This window comes from Corvus brachyrhynchos, unplaced genomic scaffold, assembly GCF_000691975.1.
Source record: "Corvus brachyrhynchos isolate BGI_N302 unplaced genomic scaffold, ASM69197v1 scaffold26, whole genome shotgun sequence".
NCBI lineage: Eukaryota > Metazoa > Chordata > Aves > Passeriformes > Corvidae > Corvus > Corvus brachyrhynchos.
The window spans coordinates 5,947,790-5,964,974 of record NW_008239324.1 but is presented as its reverse complement, the minus strand read 5'-3'; the positions used below and the strand labels follow the sequence as shown (position 1 = coordinate 5,964,974).

Genomic DNA, 17,185 nt, shown 5'->3' with positions numbered 1-17,185 from the left:
TGGCACCAGTGGAGCAGACAGATATCTTGGTGAATCACAGGTTCAACATGAGTCACTGCTATCACATGGTTGTGAAAAAGGCACACGTCATAGGGGGCCATGTAAGGAGCTGCGTGCTTCCCAAGGCATCTGAAGCATTCCCCCGCTCCCGGTGCTGGTAAATCCGTCACTCATGCTATTCCCATTTTGGATGCTGCGTTTGGGGAGTATATGGGCCAATAGCCGAGAGTCGATGGAGAGCAGTGAGAGCAGTCAGAGGGCTGGAAACCACGAGGAATGAGAAAAGCTTGAAAGGACCTGGGATTGCTTAGTCTAGGAAAGAGCAAGCTGGAGGGGGAGCAATATGAAAAGCTTTCAAAGACATAAAAAGCTGCTGCAAAAAAGTGAGGGAATGATCTGTTCTTAAGTAGCTACTAGGAAGAAGATATCAAGTCATAGGCTGAGCAAAGAAATCTAGTCATTGGGGAAGACTTACATAAGTGAAAGGCTGATGAAGTACTGAAGCTTTGGTGCATGTGGGATTGGTGTCAGGAGACCTTCAGAGCACCCGTCTCTGGGTGAGTGGGAGAGGAAAGCCATCTTGCTTTGGCTGGTGGGATGCACTATGAGACCTTTGTAGCCGTGTTCCCAATTGCTGGAATATTATTTTCTAAAGTTTGTGGTGAAGTCCACCTCTTTTAAGCAGATAGGCATTTCCCAGATGCTGCTGACCTTTGTGGTACAAGCCATCAGGGATTACATGTGGCAGTGACACTTCATCACTGCTATAGCAGCAATTCTCCAAGCTCCTGGTCAGGCTGCAGACTTGCACCAAAATGTGGGGGGAAGCCTCATTGTTAAGGACAGGGATACAGAGCGTGTTCTCCTGTGGTGGGACAGCAAGGGACCCCATGGCTTGCTGCTTGTCCCTGTGTACGACCACGCCAGATGAGGCATAGGCACAGTCCTTGTCCTGACAACATTAGATGGTGCAGGGGAATCCCCCCCACCAAGGCAGAGCTCCCCAGCACTTTTTTTTTGCTGGTTCAGGGGCAGACTTTGGCTGTGCTTTTTAATTGTGAAAATTCAGAGCATGTCTTTGTGTCCTAAATAGGCGATTGTCCTGATCCTCATCCCTGGAATCCATTATGTCTTAGCAAATTACTTTCTCTCTTTTAAATGCCTTAGTGATTAAAGATGCCACAGCAGATACCCTTAATGAGTACAAAAAGGGTAATAATTCCTCTTGTTGGCACTGAATGCAATTAATCAGGCCCCTTTACTTGCTTTTTAAACAGATGAGGCATTTAAGGCCAAGCAAGTTTTTAATTGGACTTTAATGTTTCTCATTTGCTTCATTTTGGCACAAGCATAGGAATTCCCACCCCCAGGTTTGCTGGATTTATTCAGGGTGATAAAAGGCTCAGCATGGAGTGAAGACTCAGCAGCAGACTCAAACATGTCCCTTCAGCCTGTGCCTGGCCCCCTTGCCTGGCCCAAGCTTGGTCCTGCTGCAGCAGCACAGAATTGTCTGGACAGGAGCAGAACCAGGCTATCCAGCCCAGAGCCAGTTTCCAGCATGGGGCTGACATTGCATAATAATATTTCTGGAGTAGTCATCAACACAAGGGTGCAACATAGCCTGCCCTTTTTTGTGAGGTTCCCTTGCCTTGAATGAACTGTTGACTTGTGAGTATTCTTGTGATTATGTGGATGCTCTTGATGGAGGATCATATCATAGCCCAGACCCTGTAGCTTCAAACGCGGGGTGAGTGATATGTTTTAAGCTATATTCCTGAGATCCACGGCCAAGGGGACATACAGAGGCCTTGAGCACCATTACAGATGGATGTGCGCCAGGAATTGCCATGGGAGAAAAGATACATGATGAGCAGCCCTCATCTAGTTTGCAGCTCCTGCTCCCTGAAGCCAGCACCACCTCTTCTTCTACCTCTGGCCATGAATCATCTTGCCTTTGGCTCCCTTCCCTCCCATCTATCCTCCACTGTGGTTTGGGGACAGCAGTGGCCTGTTAGCCCATCCCAGTCTGTGTTTCATGCAGAGACGTGTTCGGCAGCCCAGCTTGGCTGATTGAGCCCTGTCCCAGCTCAGCTCTTCCCCGGCAGCAGCCAACAGCTCAAGGTTCAGCCAAAAAGGCATCAGTCTCAGCATGTGTGAGCCTGCCCCTGAGCCTGCTTGTCACTCTGCAGGGCAGGGATTCCTCTAACGGCCAGGAAAAATCCCAGAACTTTCAGTTGGATTTTTCCAGGTGTGTGCTGTGTCCTTTGCAGTCAGACCTGTCTGTATTTCAACTGACAGTGGCTGTGGGCTTCCACCCACAGAAAGGTCAGTGGATGCAGATGAGCTGTGGATGCCCTTGGATGGGTGCGATGGTTCTTGGGTAATTGGCCAAAAAACTTTTTTTTTTTTTGCCCCAAAAAAATATTTAGGAGAAATCTAGGGACAAGGGACAACACCCTTCATTTCTACATCCCTGCTTTTCCCACTTCAAAGGTAGGAAAATCTTAAGCCCAAGTGTGTCTGGAAAGTTAAGTGTATTCAGAGAAATGTGTTATTGAATACGTTGTGTTAATTTAAACACCTTCTGCCTGCCAGGCTTGGGGCAGAGGAGCTTTGCCAGCTGGATCAGCCACAGCACTTCCCTAGATCTGTTTCAGGGCATCTTTAAGGCCTCCCAGTGCAGCCTAAGGAACTGCTGTGCACGACCACCAGGCTCTGCTTTCCAGGCAGCTGCGCAGCAGGGAGTGCCATGGGGGATGCTTGCCCAACATTTTATTTGGTTTGTCCTTATTCTTTGTCATATCTCCTCTCCTCTGACTCCCTTACATCTTGAACACGCATCTGATACTGGGTTTGGTGGTTGAGCAAGGCTTGTATAGTCCTGGATAGCCAAATGTGGGAACCAAGTTTCTCCAATTTTATCTTGTGCTGAGAACATCTTTGCCCATTTTGCCCCCTTACACCACTTTCCTGCTACCTGCAGGTAAGGATACCTAGAGCCATCATGCCTTGAAAAGTAAGGGAGAATTGGGGGCTGAGCAGGGATCAAGGTTTTATTGTGTGATCATGGTGTGAAGGGCTCTAGACATGTTGATGAGATGTTTGGGGATAAAGGTGAATCAGAGAGCATCCAGCTTGTTCTGTGTACCTGCAGAGTGAAAAACTGCTGGCTGTTGGCCGGTGCTCCAGCTGTGGGCAGGGACTGAAGGAAATAAAAGGGCCAGGTCCTAGGACGTTTCTGCTCCTCTGGCTAGTATTGAGGAGGGGCAGGCAGCCTTGTCCAGTTGCTATGGAGCCTGCCAAGATGTCCTTAATCCCAAATATATCTATGTCAGGAAGCTGCAACCCTAAGTGACTCTAGCCTGTCATTCTTTCACTGAGAGTCTTCTGGCTGAGGCTTACAGAGTTGTCATTTTCTTTGATTTAATTCCATATAAACTGCAGAATTATTTTCCTTTAGAGGCTTGCAAATTACGGAAGCATAAACCATGCTAATGATCCGATAAGGACAACTTTGGATACGTTCCCAAGAACGGCTAACCCTGGGCAGGAGTGTGCTCAGAGAGCACTGATGGAGAGCAATTTGCCATGCTCACCTGGCTGCCTTCCTTGGGCCCCCCTTCCCAAATTCCTTCATCTCTCAGGAACGAGAATCATTTCCTCTCTGGCTTCTTGCAGAGGCAAAGGCCCTGCAGACCTGAAGTTATCTCTGGAATGTGTGTAAACACGAGTTCAATGGGATGCTGTTTGCCCCCCATTCCTGGGGGGGTTTAAGAAGGGTTAATACAAGTTTGTTTTACGGGTTCCTATCCCTGAGAATTGTCTTCCTTGGAGGGCAACCCGGCTGACCTGAGTCCCTGTGTATGCATTTCCCAGCATAAAGGGGAGATTAGGGGGCCCCACCACGCGGGTGGGATTTCAATTCTCTAAGAACAAGGAGATGAAAGACCAAGGGGTCTTCCTGCCAAACAGGGACCCAGGAGACAGTATGGGATCACAGTGCACATGCACTGGGATTCAGTGTGCAGCTAAGAGGATTTAGGTGATGCTTGGACAGAAACAGATCAGGAGAAGGGTGGGGGCTACAGGCAATTCTGTGCTACCATCTTCAGACAGCACTGAAACATGAGCAGGGGGACTAAACCTTAGAAGTGACGTATGGTCTGGGACAAAACGCATTTTAATGAGAGGCGTAAGGAGCTCTATCTGTTTGCATAAAAATAATTCAGATGTGGGTTCATTAGTGGTGGACAAGTACGTCCCTGGAGACCAAAACGTTCTTGGATTTAGAATAAGCAGCAGCAACCAGAACCTAAAGCTAGAGAAAATCAAGCATTAATACCAATGAAATGGTTAATTCCTAGATGTGTTGTCAGCAGTGGTGACGCACTGAGGCTGGATGCCTTCCAGAAAACAACACTTTAACTGAAGACAAAGAACCAGACTTAGCACAGAGGTGATCAGTGGAATGGCTTGGCCTGGTATATACAAGGGGTCAAACTAGATGATTTAATGATCTCTTTTGGCCTGAAAGCTCTCTGTTCCCTTAAGAAGATAAATGAAAAAGCCCTTTCACAAAAACCGAGCACTTGAGATATGTGTGTAATGAACTCTGCTGCTTCCAGGGGAACGGCAGAGCAGGATCTGCAGGAAACGTGACCTTGCCGCCTGCAGGCTGCCTGGGGTTGATGGCCCCCTGTTGGGTGGCGGTGGCTCCCCCCCACCGAGGCCACCACTCTCGCCCATGACGTTTCTCATCTCTGTTTTTTATTGCCATCTCGCTGAATTTAACCAACATTTGCTCCCTAATCTCTGTCAGGGTGAAGAGGCCAAGCGGTATGAGTAGCCTCCTGGGGAAAATTGGTGCCAAAAAGCAGAAGATGAGCACACTGGAGAAATCTAAACTGGACTGGGAGAACTTCAAGGAGGAGGAGGGGATTGTGGAGGAGCTGGCAATCCATAACCGAGGGAAAGACGGGTAAGAGGGACTTTATCTAATAGTAGTCCAGGATTTCCCACCACTTCCTTTATATGTGGGAAGCCCATTGCTGGCTACAGAGTTCAAAAACCCATGGGATTTCTTAAGGGTTTATTCTAGGGATACATAAAGCCAGTAGCTGCTGTAAGCATCACAGGGAGACAGGTAAGTCTGCAAACACCTATCACTCTCTGCTAACAACCTTGTGAGTTCTCTAAGTCCAGCCAATGTCTGGCTTTATCATGTCTTCTGCTTGTGGCACAGAGCATGAACCAGTCTAATGCAGCCGCCCCATGAGGAAACACTATTGCCTTTGTCCTGTTTTCTTTTTTGAATTTGGGAGGTTTTTATTCTGTTCTTCAAATGATGCATTTCAGCTGCATCTGTCCTCCCTCCTCCTGCATAAAGATTTATGTAAGCCCAGAACAGCTGGCAAGGTGCATTAAGGATTATGGCAGCGCTGGGCGTTGGTTGTGTGCATCAAGCAATGTTCACTCCAATGAAGTTAATGGAAGTATCATAAAAGTAAATGGCAATGCTGTAAATAAAAGAGAAAGTTAATAACATGCACTGCGGGGAGTGATAATGAGATCAGAAGTGGCATTTCCAGTACAAATGCTTTGCTAAGCTCTGGGAAAACATAACCAGCTTAGTGGACAGCTCGTAAAATGTGTATTTTATTATAAGCTGTTCTTCTACTCCACAGGAAAAACTCAGAACTTCTGCATTCCAACAGATTGGTTTTTCTATTTTAAACAGGTATTTTATAACTGTCAAATAGATACTTTCAGTTTGGTCTTGCACCCTTCCACAACACACCTTCTCTATCAGATCTCCCCTGTTTCTGGTTCCATGCCCTTGAACAAGTAGAGCAATTCAGTTGGAGTGCTGGAGAGGGGCAGCTGTTCCTCCAAGATCCCTGAAGTCCAAGGAGGTGAATGATTTACACCACATACAGGTGTGGCAGAGCAGTGTTTCCTGTCATCTCTTGTGTGCCCAAACCCAGTATGTCAACTGTTCTTTGCCAGTGCTGTTTCCTTTCCCACCCCATTCAAGCAGGACAGCTTGCTCTTCATGCATGGCAAACCTTTCTGCAGATTCACGTAATGGTCCTTGAAGGCTAAAGATGGGATCAGCACATGGAAAAGATGAGCAAAGCAGAGCAGCAATTTTAAGAGCATCTTTAATCTTGGACAGCTTTGGGTTTTGCTGCCTGTCACATCCCAGGATAGAAAATCTGCTGAGCTCTTGGCAAGCAGTTTTTGTCATTAAACAAATGTGGAACATAATGCCAGGATAACTTCAGACGCTCCTTACAAATATGTTTATACTAGTCAGGCACGTAGTGTGAGGGGATCAACGGAGTATCTCCTCACTAGGAATTACTTTCACCTTCAAGGTAAAGGGAGAAGGGAGGAGCACCAATGGAGGCACAGTCCATTGCATTTCTGCTTACAGGCCACCTCAGTGTTAAGGGTGCAGTATCGTCACAGAGCAGCCAGCCCGCCTGGGGGGCAGGTCACACAGACACAGCTGCTGCCAGCCTCAGGTCATTTCACAGGAGCCTGTTGTGCCTTCTGCAGCTGCCTCTTCTCCTTTAATAATGTCAACCGTGCTCACCCTTCAGTGGGTAATCATTTACACATCTCTATAAAAATTGTAATGAGCTGTTGTTAACCCTTCAACCCAGGCAGGCGAGAGCAGGGCACTGCCTTTAATCCCTGGTGCTGTTAGAAACCTCTGCTCCCCATGTGTTCTGCTGTGTGACTGTAAATGTCTGCCTGACAAGGAAAGCTACAGCCCACTCCTGGAGATGTTTGCTTGATGCCACACATCCTGTGCACTTACAGAGATGGTCCATGTGTGTCTCAAGGAAGGCAGGAAGCTTTACGTTTTGCTCAGGAGCAAAGACAGGCTAAACTTCTTTTTTGTGCTAACCCTGTAGAAGTTGCTCCAGCCCAGAGCTCCTCATACCTCCCTGGCCCTTCTCCAGCAGCTGCACATGCTTGGCCAGAACACTGGCAATCAGTGGAGCAGTGGGGCTGTGGCATCTTTCTGCTGCCAGTGCTAGTTATCAGCCAGCCACAGCCTGGGCCTAGAATTTCCAAGACAGAGGGGACATGTGCTGCCCAATGGCTCTATCGTCCCTTGCCTGATTTTCCACCCCTTGTACTACCAGCCCCCATCTAGTGATTTGCATTTCCTTAGGAGTAGAATCTGGGCTTTTACAGCCTGGCTGTTCAGGTCCTGAGGGCCTGTCCTGGATTTGACAGGAGTGGCTAGAGTAAGGAGCAGAGGCAGCTATCCCCTTTGCTGTTCATCTCTCTGATGTGCTTTATAAATGGAAATGTGTAGTGGCCTCTTAATTGGGCCACCTTTGTAGGGCAGCCCCATGGGGGAGCAGCCGGCCCCAGCCACTCCTGCACCGGGTGACTGATGGTGACTGACAGGGGACAGGCAGCACCACTGAGACCCTCCCCAGAGCAGCTTGCAGCTGCCCTTGTTAGCAGAGACAGCCTTGCTCCCAATGGATTTACTTTGCTCTGCCATGGATCACAGCTGCCCTGTTTCCAGGGAGGTTGATAATTTACAGGAAGGTATTGATTCAGGTAGCAAAGGTTGTTTAGACAAGCTCAGGACGGATGTTTGTGCCTCACTCACGCACTTTGCACCATGTTGGGTGGTGCCTTGCTGTCGGCTGCACGGAGCTGGCTGAGCACAAAGAGAGCTGCAGCTCCAGCACAGGCTTCAGAGCACAGAGGGGCTTGTGCCGACCCTGCAGCTTGCATCTGCACCTCCAGCCCCTGTGTGCCTGCAGCACAAGCCGGCCAGGCCCCACAAGCCCCAGTGTGTGCACAGGTAGTGCCTGGGAGGTCTGCTCTGTCACCTACAGCTCTTTGCTGTGGCCAGCCAAGGACAACGCCATGGGATGACGTCGCGGTTCCTCCTCCATGCAGCGCTGCTGGCTGCAGCTGTGAGACCGCATTCCTGGTTCATGATCCATATCGATCCCCCAGGAGCCAGGCCCTGCCCACCAGAGAGGCACAGAAGTCAGGGAGGAAGAGGAGGAGAAAGAGACTGACTCCTTGCTGAGGTTGATAGATGGGTGTCGCAGAGGGGCCAAAGGAGCTTCAGATTCAGTAGGTTGGGCTGTCACTGCCCAGGCCATTGGGTTGTTCCCAGATGAACATCAGTAATTCCTGTCCTTGTCTTCCCAGCTGGGGTTGTGGTTGGTGTTTAGCAGTGGAGGGGGAGAAAAGCCACACACCCAGCAGTATGACACTGAGCACATACAGCATGACCCCTCAGCTTCCTTCCTGTGGCCTCTCTGAGCCCAGCCCTAGGAGCCGGTTGCCTCCCTGCTTGCAGGGATAAAGGGAAGCGACACTCCCCTGCCTGCCTTTCCTGAACCAGTGTGGGGAGGGGGCCTCTGCACAACCCTTCTCCAACGGTGAGGGGCAGGGGCCACAAAAATACCTCCTCCCAGCGAGCTCTTTGCCTACATTGCGCCATGCTGGTCCCTGCCCCTCACAGTCAGCAGAGATGAGCTGACCCAGTTGTGTCAGCACGAGACGGGCTGGAGCTGCGATGGGAAGGGGGTGGCAGCAGCGATGCATAGGGCCGTTCACTCGCTTGGGGGAATCACTTGCTGAAAAGAATCTGGATTAATTCATTTCCAATGATGACTGGATGGGCAGGAGTGTCAGGGCTGTCCCTTGCAGCAAGGGCAAATGCTCCCTACTGGGAACACATTCAGTACTGGTTCAGTAGTTGTAGCATAAAGAATTGCAGAATCACGAAATGGTTCATGTTGGAAGGGACTTTTAAGGGCCAACTAATCCAACCCCCAGCAGTGAGCAGAGATTCTTTATCTAGATCAGATTGCTTAGAGGCCCATCCAGCCTGAACTTGCAGGGACCTCATCACCAAATGTCCATCTGTCTCAGAGAGACCACTGATAGGAGAGACCTTCAACCTTTCTGTGCAGTTCTTGGGCACCTTCATGCACACTGCCAGCCACCCAGCAGCCTGGAAAACCCACAGAGCCTGAAATGCTCATCTTCCCTTAGGCTTTGGTCTTGCTCCTGGTGAGCAGGAAAAGCAGTGACTGACAGAACAGCCAAATTCAGTGGTTCCCTGTGCATCTTGCACACAAGTTTAATGACCTTGTGATGGCAGTCCAGTGTTTGCCACCCTGGAACAAATGCAGAACAATTGTGATGATTCAATTACAGCTCCTGTTTTGAATTGCAATTTCACTCCCTCTGTAGGTTAATTAGTAGCACAGCCCCGGGCTGTCTGTGGCAAGGGTTTGCAGCAAAATACATTAAAATTCAGCTGCATGCCATTAATGAGCAGCAAGGTGCTTTTCCAGGCGCAGGCGTGCCTTCTTCCTCGCAGCACTCAGGTGCTGTGCTGAAGGGCAGCACTAAATACTCAGTGGTGGTTAGGAGCTGGTCTGTGGCTGGGAAGCCCCTGGCCTGCATCCCTGAGCTGCTGCAGGCTTGCCGGGTGATGCTTTTTGCATCCCTATTGCTCCATGTGTCTGTTCCTGGCTTTTATCATGGGCCTGTGAGCTTGTATTGAGGGTTGTGGTTGGGTTTGAGATGCTTTGCTGGGTGGTGCAAAGGCCTACTCTGATCCCCTTCAAGGTGTCTGTGGAGGACATTTCTCAGCTGTAGGAGAAGAGCTGGAACCAGAATCAGCCAGTTCAGTTCTCTAGCCTGTGGAACCACCAGACCTCTGGGAGTCCCCCAGATGACAGCCAGCAGGCCATAGAGCAGTTTTGGTGTCCATAGGAGATGTTCAGTGAAGTGATCAGTTCATGGAAAGAGAGGGAAGGAGGCAGATGGTGGTTTCCCTTTCTGCTCGTCCCTTCGGGTGGGGTTTGCCCCAGTGGGAGCCACACAGGCTGCCACGGGCACTGCTCACAGCCTCTGCCTCTGCCTCCCTGCAGGTACATCGAGAGGAAAGCGTTCCTGGAGCGCGTGGATCACAGGCAGTTCGAAATTGAACGTGACATCAGACTGAGCAGGATGAAGCCCTGACGTGCCAGGGGTGGCCGTGGGGGATCCTGCCCCCTTCTGTGCCCCAGGGCTGGCTGGGGGCTGCCAGCCACCAGCCACCACCAAGCACAGAAACTGTTCTCTACCCAAGACTCAGCCTGTATGTCTCAATGTACAGGGTTTTCCTTTTACTGTAATAGTTTGGGGAGGGTATTTGTCAATGGGGGCACTTTGAGGGTTAAATGGCCCAGCAGGTGATAGAAGACACTGGTGTAATTCTGGCAACAACTTTCCAAGGAGAAGAGGTGGTGGCACCCATCCTTTACCAATCCCAGGTGCTTCTGGCAGCAGGAGGAACCACCAAGGCTGGGAGAGTACTGGCATGTTTGGTGGTGAGAGTGGGGCTGCAGGAAGGTTTCATGGCTGCAGTGCATACGCAAGCTGTGGGCTGGAGCCCTTCTCCCTGCTCTGCCAGCCCCGCAGCACTCCCTGCCCCTCCGCCTTCTGCTCCTGTCCAGACAAAGCCAAACTGTCTGTACTTGTTTGTGGGGTCTGATGATGCTGGGGGGGGTTAAGCAAGCTGGTGAAGAAATCCTTCCTTGTTCACGCTGTCAAGAAGATGGGAGCAGCTGCAGCAGGCAGGAAGGGCCAGGATCTGAGTGTTCACGTGAATAAAGTATTCCATCCCAACACTCTTGCATGCTGGCAGTGTGGTTTGTGTGGGAAGCAGAGGACAAAGAAATTAAGGATCTTACATAGAGTAAGGAGTGTCTGCAGTCATAAAAACCTCTCTCAGAGGGGCCCAGTGTGTGCCCTGATAGCAGCCTGGGGGTCAGAGTAAGTGCTTGAATCACTTTCCCTCCTCAGTACTGGGGCTGGAGGTACAATGAAATCCAGAATTGAGGGTGACAAGGTCAGTGTAGTCCTGTAGCAGTGCTGCAGGAGTAATGAAACCCATCCAAAGCATGGCCACGCAGGGACTAAGTGCAGCTGCCTGGAAGGGCAGGCCAAGGCTCCTGGGTGTGGAATGAGCAGCTGGAGCAGGAGACCAGCAACGCACCATCATCCTGGCCATCCCTGCTGGCCTGGCTCTGGTGGAGTTGGGCAGCTCCCAATGTCTGGCCTGTGCACATCCTTGCAATGGAGGTACTCACCAGCATTTCCCCCCAGGATGCTCTGGGCTTGCTTGGTGGGGCAGCCCACGCTGGTGCTGTGCCAGGGGAGAGCAGCACAAGCCCCATCCTTCCTGCCCACCGGGCGAGCGATGCCGTCGCTGCCGATGGCCCCTTGCCTGCAGCTCTGAGCACGGTCTGAGCCTTGGGCTCATGTGTCCACTGCTGAGTCAGCCCCTGCTCTGTGGCCATGCTGCAGGATAGACAAGAAAAAACACCACGTGCTCAGGGGAGTTGCAGCCTTTGGCACCCTGTTCTGTACAGAATCAGCTGTAATGGACCTGCTGAAACAAGCCTGAAATTGGACAGAAACAAAACAACAGAGTGATGGCATGTTTTCATCTCCAAACACTTTCAAGCCAGTTGCTGCTCTGGCTTAGGTTGCAAAAACAACCAGAATCTCTGTGCTGGGAACTTTTGTGGGGGTATCTCAGCTTGGGGCTCCTGAGTGTCAGTGAGTGGCCCTGGCTGGACCTCAGTAGAGCGAGGCAGATGCTGCTGCAGTAGTTGGGTTGCTCTCCTGCTCCGAATGGTAGTGCTGGACCATTTCCAGCACCTTCTCTCCTTATGTGCTGTCCTGCCCTCCTTACAGGGTCCCTCCCAACAGGGACCCCAAGGCAGCCCAGGCTTGTTTTGCTGCAGATCCCCGAAGATGGTGAGATGCCAAGGCAGCCACAAGCAGGGCTGGGAGGGCTGGGAGGGCTGGGCCTGCTGTGAGTGCTGAGGAGGCAGCCAGGGAAATTATTTGCCTTTTGCTCTTCTGTTGCTGAGAGGAGAGGAGGGAATATTTGGGAACTTCTCTGCCCTGTGTCCCCCATGACCCTGATGCTGGACAGAGGCAGGAAGGGTCACCCTTGCAGAAGCTGGGTCCCCGTGGCATCTGGCTTTTGGGGGCTGACAACCAAAACCTTTGCCACAGAGTGAGTATCCGTGCTGCATTCTAGGGCCCTTTCTGCTCCAGCAGCTCGGCAGCACCAAGTAGGTAAGAAATGGAGAATAATTCTGTGCATTGTATTATGAGCAAGAGTAGAATGGAGATGCAACAAGTACCCTTGGAGATCCCAAAGGCCAGAGGCACCAAACCCAGCCTTGTTTTTAAAAGCATTAAAGAGCTCCAGGCTGTATCCGTAGTGAGTCCTGCAGCTGCATCTGGCTTTGGATGGCTTAGGGGTGGCTTTGGATTCACATGCACGCTAACAGTGTGTTAGAGGGATGTGGCCAGCACAGCCTCCCCTGGCACGCTGGTGAACTGGGAGAATTGATGACCCTCAGTTTATGGGATCCTGCCTCCCAGCCCTAGCTTTCTCCGCAAACCCTCCAGCCTCTCTTCTGGAGTTTTTTCTTCTCTTCAGCTGAGTAAATGTGGAAAATCTTGAAATCTTGGAAGCGACCTGACCTGCTGGAAAAGTGCAGTTTAAGGCAGAGGCTGAGAGCCTCAACTCCCCTCTCTGCTGGGCTCCCCAGCTCGTGGCAGCGTGGTGTGCCCAGCTCAGCTTGAGGATGCTGGGCTACAGTGCCAGCTCCTGGCCCAGCAAGCTGGGACAGGCTTGGCTGGACAGCAGGGAGGCAGCCTCCAGCTTGGGCTGATTCCTGACTTCCTCCATGCTCCCAAGCGTCCTGCGTTTTTGCTTGGTTGGATCATGTATTCCTCGCCTTTCTTTCCTGAAGACGAGGAGTGATTTACAGGTCTCCAGAAAACACAGCTTGGCTGCTTCAGAAGGGAAAAAAAACCCCAACCAAAACCCCTCTCTGCTTGCTATTTCCATTGCCCAGTCAACTTCCGACGAAGGGGGGTGGCCCCAGGATCCACCAGCCCTCAATGTCCCCACCAGCCCTTGATGTCCCCAGCAGCCCTGCACTTTCTGTGAGGAGCAATGTTCTCAGGAGATGTGGGTCCATCTTTTGAGACATTCCCACCTTGAGCTGTCTTCTCTGAGAAGCTCATGTCATCCATGGGGTTGGGACCTGCCCTGGGCATTTGCTTGGGGTAATTTTGGCCCTATAAGGAGTCCCTCATGGCCAGAGCATCACTTCGCCCCAAGGAGCTCCCCCTTCCCTGGCTGCCTGAAGGGGCCCCTTGTGCAGCTGAGCCCCAAACAAGGCTCCGATTGTGTCTGTGTGTCCTGATGGTCGGGGCTTCTGCCGTGGTGTCCGTGTGCTGAGGCCATGGTAAAACCAGCTGTGTCCAACCCACACCCACAGGCTCAGCTTTACTGATCTGCTGGGGTTTGCAGGGGCAATTACAGGGCCACAGGAATCACGACAGGGAGGTAACACTGCATTTAACACTGCTTCAGTGAAAGGGATGTGGGAATAAATGTTGGCTCTTCACATGGGAGGAGATTGAATGCTGGCTGCCTGGAGGTGCGTCCCATAGCCCCAGACTGTCCCAAGGACCACAACAGGTTTCATGGACAGAGCTGCCATGGGGCAAAGCATGGCAGCTGGGAGAAGGAGGGACCAGAGTGTGGAGCTGTCCCTAGGAGCATCTGCCCACAGCCAGGGCAGCAATTTCCCAAGGGGCAGAGGTGGTGCCTGGAAGGTGATGCTGGCAGCATCATATCCTCTTTTCCAAGATGTTGTTTTCAGCCTCTTCCCACCTCTTTCCTTCACAGCAATGTCTCACCCAGCAGCACAGAGGGATTCTGTTTGCAGCATGCTCAAAACTAATGGGGAGTAATGGAGTAGCCCATGGGTCTTCCACCCCATTTGAGGGTCCCCAAGCCCAGGGCATCCTTGCTGGTGGGTGGTGGGTGCTGGCACTGGCATTTGAAACTCAGCTGATGATGATGGCACAGCCGGCCCTTGCCACTGTCAGCTCTTCCCGCTCCCAGCAGTGAGCCCCAGCCGGGGGCGAGGATCAGCGCCAGCCCTCAGTAGGGGATGAATGGGGACACAAACAGAGCTGCTACTGTTGGGGCAGCCTGCAGCCTGCAGCCCGCCTTGGCTTTGCTGGAGATGAGGGTGTGCCCTGCCATCCTGCTCTTTGGAAAGGCAAGCAGCCTCCTCCAGCATCTTCTCTCCACAGCTAAGAACTGACCCAGTGCCATGGAGAAACGTGGGGATAAATCCTGGTTGTGATCCTGTTGGGTCCCGTGATATTACAAGCCAAGAGAAATGTCCTCATTATTTCCAGAATATTGAAGTCTAATAAATCCTGTCCTGCCTTATAGGATTTATTTCCTCATTCATTGCTAGGAGACTCAGTCCTGTGTAATCCTATTGCTGCTCCAGGAGGTGGGGAGTGGCTTTCCGAAGCACAGACCTAGCAGGGCTGTGGGCAGGAGCAGGAAGCCCCAGCCGAAGCTGCTGGTCCCTGCAAACGTCCCAATGCCAGCCCATTTCCTGGTATGTCCCACTGTCCCAGAGCTGTGCCCTGGATTTGATTCACCAAAATGAATCTCATCCAATGGCTGGGACATGGCTGGGCCAATAGGACATTAATTGGCAGCTAGCCAATTAATACGGCATGGCACGGCACAGCCTCTGCACCCTGTCCATTGCACATCTACTATGCTCCCCCAAATCTCACTTTGGAGTCTTCCTGCACTTTCTCATACCACACCCAGCAAGAAAAGCTGCAAAAAGCCAGGAAAAGCTGGGCCCAGCACAGCCAGTCCCCTGCAGCCGCAGCAGCAGCCTGCCCATGCGGAGCCAGCCGTGCCTGGCTCACCATACACCAGGGACTCTCCGGAAGACAATGACGGACACATGAATATGGCTGGAAATTTTGCCACTCAAGTGTTTTCCATAGCAACCGTTGCTGGGGCAACCTGCATCCCAAGGACCATCCATCCCGAAACACCCAGCCCTGTGTCCACTGGAGCTGGCAGAGAATCACAGCATGGGACTGGTGGGACCCTCACCGCACCCCACTGGCAGCAGTACAGGGATGCTCCGGCAGCCAGTTCAGCTCTGAGCATCCCCAGTGCTGCAGGGCCCCTGTAATGCTCCACTTTTCATCTTCTCTTTGGCATTTCATTTTCTCAAAGGTGGGAGAAGCCAAAGGGAGACCTGTTGGTGCCTGTCGCCCCATGGGCGCTTGGCTGTGGAAGCAGGGATGTGCAGGAGCTGTTTCCAGCTCAGACTGCTCAGCAGATGCAAGCGGTGATTTTTGGCTCTGATGGACTGAAAATGGGATTGAGTCTGACAGTGAACACTTTGATCTGAGCATCAACACATGGAGAGGGAAAAGTGAAATCCCCACTGTTTTTAAGTCCGGAAGCTTGTGGCCCCTCAACACCTGCCTGAAGGCATGTGGTAGCAGCTTCACCCTGGGGACACCTCGGGGATCCCATGAGACCCTGGCCTGGTGGGTCCACACCAGGCTCAGCGTCTCCAAAGCAAACACGTGGCTTCATGGGATCAGCTGTAGAGTGGCAGGAGAGAGGCTGGGGAGCTTGGAGCCCATCCCAAGGATGCCCACGATGCTCAGTGCCTGCACTGTCACCACTGTCACCAACAAGAGGAAACCACAGTCCTCAGGCTGTGCCCGCCAGGGCAACTGCGGTTTGTGGGCACGACCGCAGTGCCTGCCACCGGATGTCTCCCACCCACAGCTGTGCCTCAGTTTCCCTTTCTGCCAGTGATACACAGGGACACTTGCCTCCAAGCTGGGGACAGTGGTGGTGGCTCAAGTACTGCTTTTTGGGGAAGGGCGTGTGTTTGCAATCCGGCCTCAACTCTGCCGCCATACCCTGGTGTCACCTGAAAGTAACCCCAGAGGGTGAGAGAGAATGCTGTGATGGGGACTGCAGCCGGGAGGCACGTGCACAGTCAGGGGCACGTTCCTGGCCTGTCTCCACATGCACCACTCGCTCACTGGCCCATGGTCTCACACAGGCCCACTCACTGCCCATTTGCCCATGAGCCCACTGGCTGCAGGCACCACTTGTGTCCCTTCCCTTGGTTCCCTGTGTGCTCCAGCTCTCACACGCTTGGGGAGCAGTGTAGACAGCCGGGAGGCACGTGCACAGTCAGGGGCACGTTCCTGGCCTGTCTCCACATGCACCACTCGCTCACTGGCCCATGGTCTCACACAGGCCCACTCACTGCCCATTTGCCCATGAGCCCACTGGCTGCAGGCACCACTTGTGTCCCTTCCCTTGGTTCCCTGTGTGCTCCAGCTCTCACACGCTTGGAGAGCAGCGTAGGTGTCTGTGCAGCCTGTGCATGTCCATAGGTCCTGTGCCCCCATGCAGCTCACACATGTGCTTCCCACAGCTCCCAGCTGCAGCTGCCCTCCCAGCTTGCTCCCAGCTCTCTGCAGATGATGGCAGGGACCATGGCACAGCATACAGCGATGCCAAACCCAGGCTTACCGGCTGTTGGGGCGCCCATGGGCCATGTGGCCCGGCTGTTGGAACAGGCCAGGCAGCCAGCCGTGGTGTGCCACGGGTACTATGGTGTGCCCTGTGTGCCAGGTGTCCCATGTGTGCCATGGTGTGCCATGCGAGCCACTGCACCTACAGCTACCCTGCCCCTTATATCCCGCTGCCATTACACACCATCCCCATCACACCCCCCAGAACACCCCAGTTACCTGTTACCCTTTATTGCACAACCATTGCACACCCGCCCATTAACCTTTGATGCCCTTTGCTCATTACACACCCATTGCAGTCTTTTTCCTTCACTTGCACATCCATTACACACCCATAGAGCCTTTGCTGCACACTAAGTGCAGGCCCACTACAACACCTGTTGCACACCCTTCCGTACACAGCTGTTGCACGCCGGTTCCACACCCCGTACCCTTTGTCGCACTTGGTCACACGCCCATTAACCTTTGATGCCCTTTGCTCATTACACACCCATTGCAGTCTTTTTCCTTCACTTGCACATCCATTACACACCCATAGAGCCTTTGCTGCACACTAAGTGCAGGCCCACTACAACACCTGTTGCACACCCTTCCGTACACAGCTGTTGCACGCCGGTTCCACACCCCGTACCCTTTGTCGCACTTGGTCACACCCCCGTGGCAGGTGTCACACCCCCGTGGCATGTGCCACACCCGTTTCACGCCC

General features: G+C 52.4%; 1 protein-coding gene across 1 annotated transcript in view; it reads left to right on the top strand.

Moving 5' to 3' along the window:
• Positions 1–10,676, top strand: part of CFDP1 (craniofacial development protein 1) — a 60,469-nt gene extending 49,793 nt beyond the window's left edge. Inside the window, exons 5-6 of the mRNA XM_017740816.1 lie at positions 4,820–4,978; positions 9,936–10,676. Of these exons, the coding sequence (XP_017596305.1) occupies positions 4,820–4,978; positions 9,936–10,026 (250 nt within the window). The 3' untranslated portion in view covers positions 10,027–10,676. The remainder of the gene's footprint in view (positions 1–4,819; positions 4,979–9,935) is intronic.
• The last annotated feature ends 6,509 nt before the right edge of the window (positions 10,677–17,185 follow it).